The sequence below is a fragment of the Tachypleus tridentatus genome, chromosome 2, assembly GCF_004210375.1.
Source record: "Tachypleus tridentatus isolate NWPU-2018 chromosome 2, ASM421037v1, whole genome shotgun sequence".
Classification (NCBI taxonomy): domain Eukaryota; kingdom Metazoa; phylum Arthropoda; class Merostomata; order Xiphosura; family Limulidae; genus Tachypleus; species Tachypleus tridentatus.
The window spans coordinates 31,555,526-31,569,501 of NC_134826.1; the positions used below are offsets into that span (position 1 = coordinate 31,555,526).

Here is a 13,976-nt window from a genome sequence, read left to right on the forward strand (position 1 = left end):
ATGATATAAACACTTTCCACTATCCTGGCTCAATGAAGATTTTAGGTAAGTATCCAACATTCACCTGGGGAATCCTATGAATGACAAGGGGTTCTGAAAGAGAAGAAATATATATTCTTCTCAAAGACTGTAGGATGATACAAAAATCTTAACCTGTGGATGCTAAAAACCATTAGAAGATATAATAGACACAATAAGTAGAGAAAGAAAAGAATATGTAAACAGAGTTCACATTTCCACCTGCAGAAGCTTGTCCTAGATTCAGTGAAAAAGAATGAAAAAGACGACAAACTAAATTATAAGAAATGTGAAATAGTGCGAGAGCACCCACAACTTGAGACAAACATGTCAACAGGAGAAGTTGATGGATCAATCTAGTAAAGGAATGATGAGACCCAGGATATAGACAGGCAAAGGGAGAGACTCAAAAAGGAAGAGGTCTGTGATAAAGCATATCAAACAACCCAACAATACACAGGAGTTGATCCAGATCTGAATGGTTCAACAGACAAGAAGCAGAAGGAAGGTCACTAGGAAAGAAGTACAGTTAACCTTCCAAGCGATGAAAAAACCTAAGGAAGGAAAGATCAATTCAGGGAGAGAAATATAAGTGTGGTGGAAGAGGATGTAGGAAGTATTTATAGATTAGACATCTAAACAATGGTAATAGTAAGTGAGAAAAAGACTGATGGAAGTACAGAAAGCACTGTCTGAACTCCCAATGTAGCAGTGAAACATGGTAAAGCAGTATATGTATGTGATGGAATTGGGAAAAACAAAACAAAAAAACTTTCAAACATCCAGATAAAAGATGCTGTTAAGTGTTTTTTAACACTTTCTCTTTCTCCTCCACTCGCTTATGACAAGATCAATAGTAAGGTCCAGTTCACACTTGTAGGCATCATGGTCTTTTGCCACTGCAAAGAGCACACATCACAGAAGCAAGACTAGATGTCTTCAAGTGACCAAACTGCTTACATTGGAAACATCTAAGATGGTTGGCAATATATGGCCACACTTTACAGTTCAAACAGCCTGCCTTGACAGCAGCAAGTTAACATGATAATGTATATGCCAAAACTAGAACAATGGCAGGCAGCATAATACCATTTTATGAGTAGAGATATGTCTTGCTGCAGAAACTCTTTGGTTGGAGAAACCAGCTAAAATCTCCATCTGAGGAAAGTTCTTCAAATCCCTCTCAACAATAACTCCTCATGAGGAACTTAAAATGGTATGGGGAGTAATCTCAATGAATATATCCACAATGGCCTACAAATTCAAGAGGTGGATTGGAGTAGATGTTTTTACCAAGATGTCCCCAGAATATACCTTCTTTACTGAGTTTGGAGAGCTAGCAAGCCTCTAATCCCTTCTTAATAAAAGAAAAAAAAGAAAGAGAGAGACATTTGTCCTATGTTTGTCTGACCAAGAATACAGTAAGAGCAAATGAGGTACAAGTGCAGAATGAGGTATAAATTTATCTTCAACACACAATCATTTACCAATCAGCTGTTTTTTTGAGAATTTGGAAGATTCATAATGAAAACAGAAAGATTCAGTATTCACTGACCTCACCATCCTTACGGGGATGCACTACAATGCCAAACAAGAACTCTGCAGCAATGCTAGGAACTCACGAGCACCATACCCAAACACCATCATCACATGCAATGTCCACAACACGTGCTTAGGACATCCAATATTGGTATTCAGTTGACCCTAGTCCAACATGACCAGCCAACTGACTCTGGGTGGCCACTCCACAGCCACCTGTTTAAAGGAATTCAAGACCAAAGTGATCTGTTGGGTTGGACCTCTCAACCATAAGGAACCTCTCCTCCTCTTCACGTGTTGCCACACACAACAAACGTGCAGGTAAATGTTCAGATCCTAGAGAGGGTAAACAAAAAATATAGAACCTTCCCCAAGAGGTCCTCTCACCACATACAGCAATCACCTCAAGGTGTAATTTTAGAAACATTCTTGTCAAATTTAAAACCATTTTACTCACTAATTATATTTTTTAATAAAATACAATGGTATAGACATCACATGCTATAAATCATAGCAGGCAGTTGACAAATGGTCAAGAATGTGGTCATCTACAACATTAGACAGCATTCAAGAGGATGAACAATGACTACAATGAGCCTCCATAAACCACAATAGAAACATGACCTAAAGTATTGTATGATATTACACTATAAGTACCAAAATATAAATTATTGTCCTTTGAAATTTATGTTGAAAATTAAAGTCGTAAAACAAAAGCTAAATTGAGCATAAAGCAAAAATGAAGAATATTATCAAGTGTACAGTTAATTATATATGTAAAAAAGGCTGGTATGAGTAGAGAAAACTCTATGTAGAGGATCGAACAACGTTTCGACCTTCTTTGGTCATCATCAGGTTCACAAAGAAAGAAAGGGTTACTGACCGATAGCTGATCACACATTTAAAGGCGGTATAATTGAGTGTAGGAATGTAGAGGGCATGCTCAGATGTTGGATATATTTATTAATATTAGGTATAAAAGCATTCCTTTGTATTGGTTTATTTTGGGCTTGAGTTGTTGTATAAGTAAGGCTTCTTTAATTTTGCATTTCTTTATGTTTGTTCCTTTATTTAGTATTTGGGTGTTTTCTATGGTTATGTTTTGTTTACTTGATTTGCAGTGTTCGAAAATGTGTGAAGGTGACTTTTTGTGTTCTTTGAATCTGGTTTCCATTTTTCTACTTATTTCTCCAATATAGAAGTCGTGGCAGATGTTGCATTGTATTTTATAAATTATGTTGGTGTTATGTGTTTGTCAGTGTAGTTTTTACATAGTATAGACCTTAATTTTGTGCCTAGTTTTTAATACATTTGGTATGAACACAATGAGCCTCTAAAAATACAAAGCTCAATTAAAACAAGTTTTAATTAAAAAAGCTATAACAGGAATTAATTTGATAAAAAAAGTAATCATAAAATTAACATACCTAAACTACCAACCAAATGTCATATTATATAAGGAACTATTATATGCAATTAATTGTAAGTATATGTAATAATAGCTTAAAGTAAAACTAATGTGCTAAATACACTAGAGCAGTTCACTATTACCTTAAGGAATATTCCAATTAATATATTATTCATGTTTATTTTACAGCAAAAATATAACAACAGATAAGTAATAAACCTTCTGCACATTATGGAAGTTAATTAAATTTTTGCTTTTTATAATACTTATAATGAGTAGATGAGAAATGTTTAAATTCCTAGAAATGATAAAACAAAAAGTGATGGTGAAAGCACATATCTATGACTTACAACAGAGAGAGATTCTCCACTATTTCTTTCAGTAGAAAGTTACTTGTATTTCATTACATTAGTTAGGAATTTGCCAAACCAAAAGTATAAAATTAAAACAATGTTATTTTTTTAATTCTGCAATCATTTTAAACTTTAATAAGTCTATAAAAATTTAGTGATATAACTTAGTACAAGAATCATAACTTGTATAATTTTCCCAAATTTGTTTATGTAACTAATACCTTCACATTAATTTTGTGTCAAATTACACACTGTCACATAGCAAATGTAATTAATAAGATTCAGCACAAGTCAGTTATACCAAAATGATATTACTGCAGAATAATAATCAACCCTTCTGAATAATAAACCTGTATTATAAGTGTATATTCTTGAAGCTAGGATGTCCACAAACCTTGACAAGAAGTGACAATTCCTTTTGGTTCTGCATAAAATGGATCTGGTCCCACTAGAGGGAGAAATGCTGTAGAATGGAGACGACCCACCAGCTCTACCTCCAAAGTTGAGAGAAGCAAGTCTACAGTTAGCTGTCCTACATTTCCAACAGCTACAGCAGGCTAGTTATAAAAACAGATTGTAATGCAATTTTAAAATCTTCATAAATACATTATACTATAACATAAATACTATAAAAAATTATTTTTAAAAAAAACCCTTAAAAGGTAACAATCTCTAAGAGATTTGAGCCAATAGCTGTTTTAAACGAACGTGACTCTCTCATTAAGTATACTGAAAAAGTTATTTGTTGGATGGGAGGAATATAGAAAGATTAGTACTATAATTACAGATGCTTAAGTACAGAACATAATAACATATGTTGATAGCTTAGAAACATTCCCTTTTGTTTCCTAGTATGTCAGAATAAACTATGTTTGAAATTGTATATCAGAACTTATTATTAAGAGTAAAGATATTCTTCAGAAGTATAACAATAAAAAAAATTTTAAGTTATGAAAAAAACTGGGAAGTTTAAAGATTGATAAAACTCCTAGGCAAGATAATATTTTCCCAATGGCTTAAAACAAAGTAAAAGACTGAGTATGTGAGCCACTTGCTTCTATTTTTTATTGTCATTGCTTGAATAATGGTACCAGAGGACTGCAAGATAGCTGATGTAACTCCTATGTTTAAGAAAGGTGATACAAATTGTTCCAGTAATTAACGACCTATTAGTTTAACATTAGTTGTAGGAACAAGTTTTCTAAAGTTTGTTAAAAGATACTTGGTAGTCATTTAACAAAGTTTAGAATTTTATTGGATAGTGAAGATGGTTTCCATGAGTGAAAATCTTGCCTTACAGATTTTTTGACCTTCTTTAAAAATTGCTTATGTAGATGAGGATAAAAGCATAGATTTGATGTATCTGGCTTTACAGAAAGCATTTGACAAAGTGTCACATCAAAGGCTTGCATAAAAAATATTTCCATAGGTTTGGATGATAAGTAAGAGAATTTGATAAAAGAGTGGAGAGATGGAGGTAAGAAGAGGGTTGTCACAAATGGAGTTCATTCATACTGAATTAATGTCACAAGTGGAATACCTCAAGGTTCATCAGTCTTAGAACCTTTGCTCTTTTTAAATTACAAGTGACATAGTTGAAAAAATGGTCAATAAATTAACTAATTTTGTTGATGATATTAAGGTCTTTAGTGTTGCTAGATGTGAAGAGAATGCTGTTGAAATACAAAATTATTAACGTCATTTAGAGAGTTGGGCAAATAAATGGTAGATGGGTTTTAATTATAATACATGCAATATAATGCATGAGGTTTCTAATAATTTCAATGTCATCAGCCATGTAAAGTTCTTCAGCAATCTTAAAAAGTCACAGAAAGAAAAAGATAAACTTTTCTGGTGCATTAGACAAATTTATGGATTCTTTGCGTCTGCACTGCAAAAAAACAACTAAATAAAAAATTGATTAAATGAAAATATTTCTACTATATGAAATAAATATTTGCAATTTTCCCTTTAGTTATACACCAATGTGGGTACAAATTAACACAAGACCAAAAATATATATCACAAAATAATTCAAAGACTAACAGGATTAAATGTTTATAAAGCCCATTGTGGATACAATGGAACCACTATTAATTTTAGGGAACTTTAAAGTCCCTTATGAATAACAGTATCTTCAATTATATCTTGTTCACTACATCATGTCTGAATCGTTGCAGCATTTATAGTTTTGAGTGTTTTTTGGTCAAAGAAGTTTCTGTTTAATTTTAGACTAATTTCCTCAGCCACAATGTTTACACTGCTACAACAAAATAGAACATTTTGCATTTGGAAACAAGCAAAACACTAACTTCTTGAGTCTCGATACACATGAAATATGAAACAGTTGCCAATTATTAAATTACCAATGTAGTATACTTACAAATTTTAAGCTGATTCACCATAATTTTTTAGAACAGCAATGGTACCTTAATACATACCTGTATCATAAGTATCAGTGCTTATGGTTCTCTCATTTTTCCCCAAGTCCCAAAATTTCATTAAAGCTTGCATTCTTATTTCTTGTAAACCTCATATTTATTTAACGTAACAGGATGAATTATTCTAGTTTATATTTAATATATTCCCGTATGTATTATGTATAGATTTAAATAGTACAGATAAAGTAGCGGCTTCTTGATAATGAAGTCTCCTAGTTAAATAATGCATTTTATATTTAAATTTTCTATATATGTCATAGCTCTTGAATGTTTTATTTACATACAATTTAAGTTGTAACTTTTATATAGTTTATACTCAGCCATACATTTTACTAATCTTGTATACATAACAGTAATTTCTAATTACACATAAAAAAGTCACAGACGGATTTACTATAACTTAATTATATAAACGAAGGTCCTAGAATTCTACGTTAAGCCTAACTCTAACAAAACAAAACGTGTTACAACTAGAACTAGTTGTCGTAATAGTAGTATGCTTACCAAGATCAGTGTATGGTCAGTCCAATCCAAGTTTTGCTGAAATCTTGCTGTAAAATACATAGTAAAATTTTAAAGTTAACCTGTATTTAAAATGTGTTGAAAATTTATATAGTATAGTGAACAAATCTCGCAGTAAACGAACCTTAACTATGTCACTACACTTTACAAATCTTAAATCTCCAAATCACAAACAAATTTAGTTCAGTTATTGTCTTTCACCTTCTCACTTGCCATAATTATTTTATATTTAAGAAAAGATTACTGAGGGCCAAGCTATATAATAGGTTGTTTACAGTCAACTTAGTACGAAAATCCTATTTTTAAAGTTATAATTGTTTGTTTGTTTTGAATTTCGCACAAAGCTACTCGAGGGCTATCTGTGCTAGCCGTCTCTAATTTAGCAGTGTAAGACTAGAGGGAAGGAAGCTAGTCATCACCACCCACCGCCAACTCTTGGGCTGCTCTTTAACCAAAGAATAATGGGATTTACCGTCACATTATAACGCACCCACGGCTGAAAGGGCGGGCATGTTTGATGCGACTGGGATGCGAACCCGCGACCCTCAGATTACGAGTCGCACGCCTTAACACGCTTGGCCATGCCAGGCCATTTAAAGTTATAAGCCCTCAACTTTAATGCCGAACCACCCGAAGCCTTACGAAAATAATTTAAACTGTTGCAGTGAGAAGAAATGACGCACTCTAATCCCACAAATGTTATAACTTTTGTTCACGCCTGTACAAAATACTTAGAAAACTTTACAAAAGGTATGTTTATTGACGATAAATTTCAACAATAAACGGACAGCACACATTCTACTTGTTTTATAAAAATATATGTATTGAAAACAAGTCAAACATGTGCACAAATAAAATTCGTTATACTATTGTTTAACATGGTTACATTTATGGTTTTAACTCATTCTTTCTTTTTTTTCATCAAAGGGCCACACGGTCTGGTTCATTTACTTCACAACTGGATTAACAAAACAAAGTATTCCTTCCCTCTTCTACATGGCCAGGTGGGTGAAGGAGTTCGACTCGTAATCTGAGGGTCGTGGGTTCGAATCCCGTCGCACCAAACTTGCTAGCCCTTTCAGTCTTGGGACGTTATTATGTGACGGTCAATCCCACTATTTGTTGCTAAAAGAGTAGCCCAAGATTTGAAGCTGGGTGGTGATGACTAGCTGCCTTTTCTCTAGTCTTACACTGCTAAATTAGGGACGGGTAGCGTAGATAGCTTTCGTGTAGCTTTGAGCGAAATTCAAAACAGACAAACCAAACTTAATCTACAAAATCAATTACTTACAGCGCCTCAAATTCCTTTAGTGTTGTAGTATTCAAATACAAAATACTATATTTGACTATTGTGTTAGGAAAATTGTATGGCCTCAAGTGGAAAAATATCTGTCCATTTACTTTTTCAATGTCATCTACATTTACTAATTTCAAACTATTAATAACCTAAAAACATAACCCGTGTCTTTTCTCCTTCACCAGTCTTTCTTTTCCTCATGACTGCCAAGACTCATCATAAGCCCTGAGAAAAAAATGTTATGCGATCTTCTCCATACAACAGTAATTTCTAGTATGGTAACACGCACAAATAATAGTGAGGTAAGAGTGTGGTTGATATTTCCTTAAATGTTTCATATTCATTTGAAGAATTACGTGCATATTTTCTACTATTTTGATAGCCCCCTGGAAGGCAATAAGCCCCCCTTAGTGGACCTTCTACTCCCCAATGTTAACACGTCAAAAAAGATTTCAACAAACCTTCATACAATAACCACTTCAACTTTAAAATAGCTCAAAACCTTGTCTTAAATATGATGGCAAAAACTGAATAAAATATTTTAAATAAGATCTTATCAGCATCTTTTGAAGTGAATAAATAATCTCCTTCGATTTGTCACTTGTGAACATGTTCCTTAATGATGTGAATCACAAAAACTTAATTCGCTGATGATACAGTAATTTGGAAAAATACTTCAGCTCTATGAATAGCAGCTACAAATCTCCAACTTCAATTAAATAGAATAGTTAAATACTGCCAAAAAACACACCAAAAAGTAAATAAGTAGTTATTTTTTTTAATACCACGCAAGGCTACATGAGAGCTATCTGCACTAGCCATCCCTAATTTAGCAGTGTAAGACTAAAGGGAAGGTAGCTAGTTATCATCACCCATTGCCAACTCTTGGGCTACTCTTTTATCAGCGAATAGTGAGTTTGACTGTCACCGCGGCTGAAAGAACGAACATGTTTGGTGTAATGCAGGCTTTAAGTTACGATTCGAGCTCTCTAACCATTTATCCATGCCGGGCGTAATAAGTAAGTGATGTTCAAACTCATCACACACACACAAAACCCACAAAACAATGCTTGAACGGTACAATTCTCCAAAGTGCAACATCGGAAAAATTCTTAGGTCTAAAATATAATGCAAAACGGGCGTGGGTTAACGCACACATAATTAAAGAAAGGCCCGGCATGGCCAGGTGGGTTAAAGCGTTCGACTCGTAATCTGAGGGTCGCGGGTTCGAATCCCGGTCGCACCAAACATGCTCGCCGTTTCAGCCGTGGGGGCGTTATAATGTGACGGTCAATCCCATTATTCTTTGGTAAAAGAGCAGCCCAAGAGTTGGCGGTGGGTGGTGATGACTAGCTGTCTTCCTTCTAGTCTTACACTGGTAAATTAAGGACGGCTAGCACAGATAGCCCTCGAGTAGCTTTGTGCGAAATTCACAAAACAAACTAATTAAATAAAAAACACGAAAGTTTGACAACGCTCGAACTACCCCAAGAGTTTCACACGCAAAAACGGTAGAAAAACAGCTGTAAACATAGTGAAAATGCATAAAACATATAAATATCTTATAATATAACAAACATGCCGATATGGACAGGCATAACACCGACGCACATAAACAATAAAAACAAAATTTCTTGCAAATTACTGATATCCACATCATCAGATTTCTTACACAAATATGAAAGTCTACAAACACTGTGTTGTGAAATTATTTTGCGAAATATTAGCATAAAAATGAATTCTTTTCTGAATCATACCGCTACTGTATACATAATAGAAATAATCCTAGGTGCCTCTCTCCAGTTGATAAATACGTAAGAAATGGACATAGATTGAAGTCAGCTTTTGGTAGATATACCCTTTATCATCAGTTATATTAACTGCGAAAACGCTGAAAAAGAGTTTTTATATACATATATATATGTGTGTAACGCTCTCAAAGCAAACTAAAACTAAAGATGAATATGTAATTATATAATTTTAAGAGTTTACAATATGCAAAACTTTCGCTTGCAATGAATAAAGAGAAAGAGTGTTCGACATATTAAATATTACTTTAAGTAATTACATCGATATGGCCTTGAAAGGGATCAGGAAACGTGCAAGGAAACCGAGCATAATCTCTGATCCTCTGGTAGTAATATAAGGTTCATGTTCTTCTGGAATAAACGGTTAACATCAGGGGCGTAGATTTTTTACACCCGATGGGGGGGGGGGGGGGATGATTTTTGCAACCACTTATGTGGACTGTTCATTTTGCAAATAGGTGATCTCTAATTACGTGAGGGCCCGGCATGGCCAAGCGCGTAAGGTGTGCGACTCGTAATCCGAGGGTCGCGGGTTCGCGCCCGCGTCGCGCTAAACATGCTCGCCCTCCCAGCCGTGGGGCGTTATAATATTACGGTCAATCCCACTATTCGTTGGTAAAAGAGTAGCCCAAGAGTTGGCGGTGGATGGTGATGACTAGCTGCCTTCCCTCTAGTCTTACACTGCTAAATTAGGGACGGCTAGCACAGGTAGCCCTCAGAGTAGCTTTGTGCGAAATTCCAAAAAACAAACAAACAAACAAACTAATTACGTGAACCTGAAAGCTGTAAACATGCAGTCACAGAGTAGTGTTGTTGCCACGATATTTCAAGGTTTCCATGTAGGTTTGTAAAGGTGAGGTGTTATGAACAGTTTTCAAAATGTTAATAGAATAAAGACAAATGTATCACAAATTAACTGCCACATAAATGTATTCCTACACACTGCACATTATATAAGATGGCCATTATACTTGACGAGGTTACTAGTAAATTTCATTGCATGAATTACATTTTCAAATATTAATAAAATTAGTAATTACCCTTCGTAACTTTATATCTACTGAAAAATTGTTCATGTTGTTTGATAAAGCTAATTAAAATATCTTTGCGAACTCTTGAAAATTACACATTAATACAATGTAGCACATAATTATTCATACTTTTCATTGAAGTAAGATTCATTTAGTCCTCTAGTCTATATGTTCCCAAACGTAGACCTTCTTCGTGATGATCTGTTTATGAATTCTTTCATAAGCTCTTCTATATTTATCTTGTCGACCTCATCTTTGTGAGTGTGACAGACTGTCACATGGTTGAGGCGGCACTGAGACATAGTTGACCTTAACCACGTCTTCAACAGTCTTAATGCAGAAAAGCTGCGTTCACTTTCACAGCTGGATACTGGACATACAAGCAAAATATTTATGAGAAGAAACACTTCACTAAACATCTGCTGGCTTGTTTTATGCGTTTTACAGAAAACATCATTCGTACCTTTCAGAGTTACTGCTTTTCCTGTTCCTTTAAACATGGGCAACTGAAACTCGAGCTGTTGTGCAGAGATTTCTGGGGAGAAGTTTATAACCGAGTTGTTAATCTTGCCAGATGTGATCATCTTCGCAAGTGCCAGAAACTGCCTCAAGTCATTGTTGTCTGCATTGAATCTAGTGGTTAGATGTTCTATGACTGTGTCCACAAATTCTCTAGCTGTTGCAGAATGGTGTGCTGAGCCATCACCTGTGATCCTTCTGGGAGTCTGCGAAATGCATGGTAGTTCAATAGGCACCAGATCTAGGGAAGTTACCTTTTTCTCAGCTTCATCAAATATCTTGTAATTTTCCTCTGTTCACAATACCCGCAATTGCTCAACTGTCATTGCAGATGCTTCAATCATGCCAGATACTGTCGCTGATTTTGCTTTGAATGCATGGTTTAGTTCCTCTAATGCAGCGATGGATGCTGAGCCATGAACAATCCTAAACTGTCTTTCCTTTGTCAAATCTGTCCAGCAGACATCTGATTTTTCATTTGCTAATTCAAATAAAGAACAACAATGTCACTGTAGTGATCATTAGCACATGTAATTGCAGAAAGGCGGCACAACCAGTGTGTTGGTTATAGTGGGCGGATGTATTTAACTGGACCATTGTGGCTGTTTGACGATACAATATTTTCAAAGATTGTCTTGTATCTGCCTGACCCTCTGAAGCAAGACACCAAGTTCATGTACCCACTGGATAGAATTTCGAACACATTCACAAGCTTCAACTGCATGTTGCATTATTAAATTAGCCTTGTGTGCTCCACAGTGAAAAAACAAAGCTGATGGTTGCTTCTCTTTTTTATTTCCTGTATCCTGTACGTTGGTATAATTGTGCTCTTAATCCTGAGTAAATTGGTCTAGTCAGTATATCAAGTATAGTCGAGGATATTGTTTCACCAGTTGTATTGGAAACACTGTACAAAACCAAGAAATGTCTCATGGACGTCAAGGTTCTCATCTACGTATCGTACACATATTGCTTCCTGTTCGGCACCTGTAACATCTTGAGTGTCATCAACCATTAATGCAAAGATTTTACTTTGCTGCACTTCGTGTGCTATGTTCCTCAGTATTTAATGGCTGAACATCTCCATTATTTCATTCCTAGCCTGGGGTGATGCGAATGTGGTTTTCTTTGACAAGTAGGCCGTCAATTCAGGATCTTCCTCTTCCAGGAGCTTCGAACTGCAGGAAGTTCCCCACCGTTTCAGTATGTCCACGTAATGCTAAATCTTGACACAGTAAGAAACGTAAACTTCTGAATATTTGTGGCTAGACTTATGCATTCCTGCCTGCTGCTTTTTTTTCCATCATGTAGCTGGACAGTCACTGGAGTTACATCAAGTGAACCTTCTGGTGATATAGAGAATCTGTGCTGAGAGGAAGATTGGTGTTCGTCGAATACCTGTTTTGCCTTTTTCCAGTTGCAAAACCGGTGGATATGAAGATATACTCCACTGGCCTCTCAATTTCTATATAAAAGGCCTCTATTTTCCGCTTTAGCACAATGAAAGCATATGACTTTTGAGTCTGATTGTCGAAGTGCAGCCATGGGAACTCATCAAACCACTTGCCCTGGAAGTTCATATTTTGAGATGTTGCTTTCTGTCGTGGTATTAGTTATGCGTCTGGATGACATGATTTTCCACACTGTATCTGTGGAGTGTCAGATTTTTTCATTACTGCACAAACTTGTTTCACAACTATCTGGTGGTTCATAATGTGCAATAGTTGCACAAGCATTTTCAGACTCGTCCTCTGATGAACGTGGTATTTTCTCTGTATGGCAAGTTTCTGTTCCTTTGTTTAAGGTTGTTGGATTATCTGCATCTGCATTGTCACTTGTAGTACTAGTAACTGGCTTGCAGAACTGTCTAATATCGGAAAGTTTCAGACGCTTGCTTGTCATAATTGGAATCTGTTTCCCAGATGACTCAAAAGGCAGTCTTTATTGGAAAACTGTAACGTACAACGAAGAAAAGAGATAGAACAGAATGGAAGTAGGACTGAACTGTACAATGTATTTTAATCGAACGCACGAACCTCACAGTGACAGCCGAGCCGATTGACTGCCTGGGCATCGCTGAGACAATAATGTGTGCTAGTTACTTGTGTTGGCAAGTAATTGCAAGTTTCTCGAAAAGTACTTAAACAATCACAAATATATTATGTTCCTGTTAAAGCTCATCTAAAGGCAAACACGTTGTGATATAAATGTCTATAAGCACGTCTATTAAATAAAAACACCTTAATAAAGACTAGCAATACAATTCGAGTAGAGGCTTCAGGCCGTTGAAATCGCTCCTCTTGTGTTCTAATTATACAAGAAAATACAATATTTTACTATCTATGATAAGAGAATATATTGTTCTTACCATAAAGCTCCAGCCCTTTATTAGAGGGCGGTGATAATCTGAAATTTCATGGATTAATGAGGCCACAAACACAGGTCTAATGAACCCTGTTGTAAAATCGAGGCTCAGACTAAAGGGAGCGGATGGGGGGTAAGGCGCGTCTGGATTTGAGCGGCCCGAACGTGCGTTAACTGTACACTAAACGTACACTATGGTTAGTGCCTCGGCAGCTAAGAAGAGGGCGTTCGACAATAAAACCGGCTATACATGCATAAGAACAAATGGCGTAGGAAAACCGCACAATATACACATAAGATTGATGCAGCTACAAGCTACAAATGGCCTGCCAGATCTAGATCACATTAGTTTACGCTTGAGTAATATTTTCGAATTTCATGCTCTGTTCAATCTGTTGTGATGAAAATTTTACTTAATCTTACACTACGTACAAGACGTAGGTAGATTCTGCGATAGTGCTTGCAAGCCTTGCATGTATACTTAAGCCTACTGACTGATACTTACGAACTATCGCTTAGATCGAAAAGTTAGAAGCACACTACATTAAAGATGTACATTTCGGCCACTGAAATGTTGGCACAGATGCGAACCTGATATTACGAGTCGCACCCTTAACCTGGCCATGCCGGGCCTCATTCTTCGGAGTATCACAATAACTGCCTAACCAATTTTAGT

At 35.8% G+C, this 13,976-nt stretch overlaps 1 protein-coding gene across 2 annotated transcripts in view; it reads right to left on the bottom strand.

Moving 5' to 3' along the window:
- The window catches only part of LOC143240326 (proteasome assembly chaperone 2-like), a 53,907-nt gene extending 47,259 nt beyond the window's left edge, over positions 1-6,648 (bottom strand). The window contains exons 1-2 of one of the 2 annotated variants that reach the window (XM_076482579.1): positions 6,264-6,648; positions 3,713-3,875 (exon numbers count right to left, since the gene is read on the bottom strand). In XM_076482579.1, the coding sequence (XP_076338694.1) occupies positions 3,713-3,875; positions 6,264-6,323 (223 nt within the window). In that variant the 5' untranslated portion in view covers positions 6,324-6,648. Of the gene's footprint in view, positions 1-3,712; positions 3,876-5,759; positions 6,210-6,263 lie in introns of those variants that run through there. The other variant, XM_076482588.1, reaches the window with a different exon arrangement.
- Between the last annotated feature and the right edge of the window lie 7,328 nt (positions 6,649-13,976).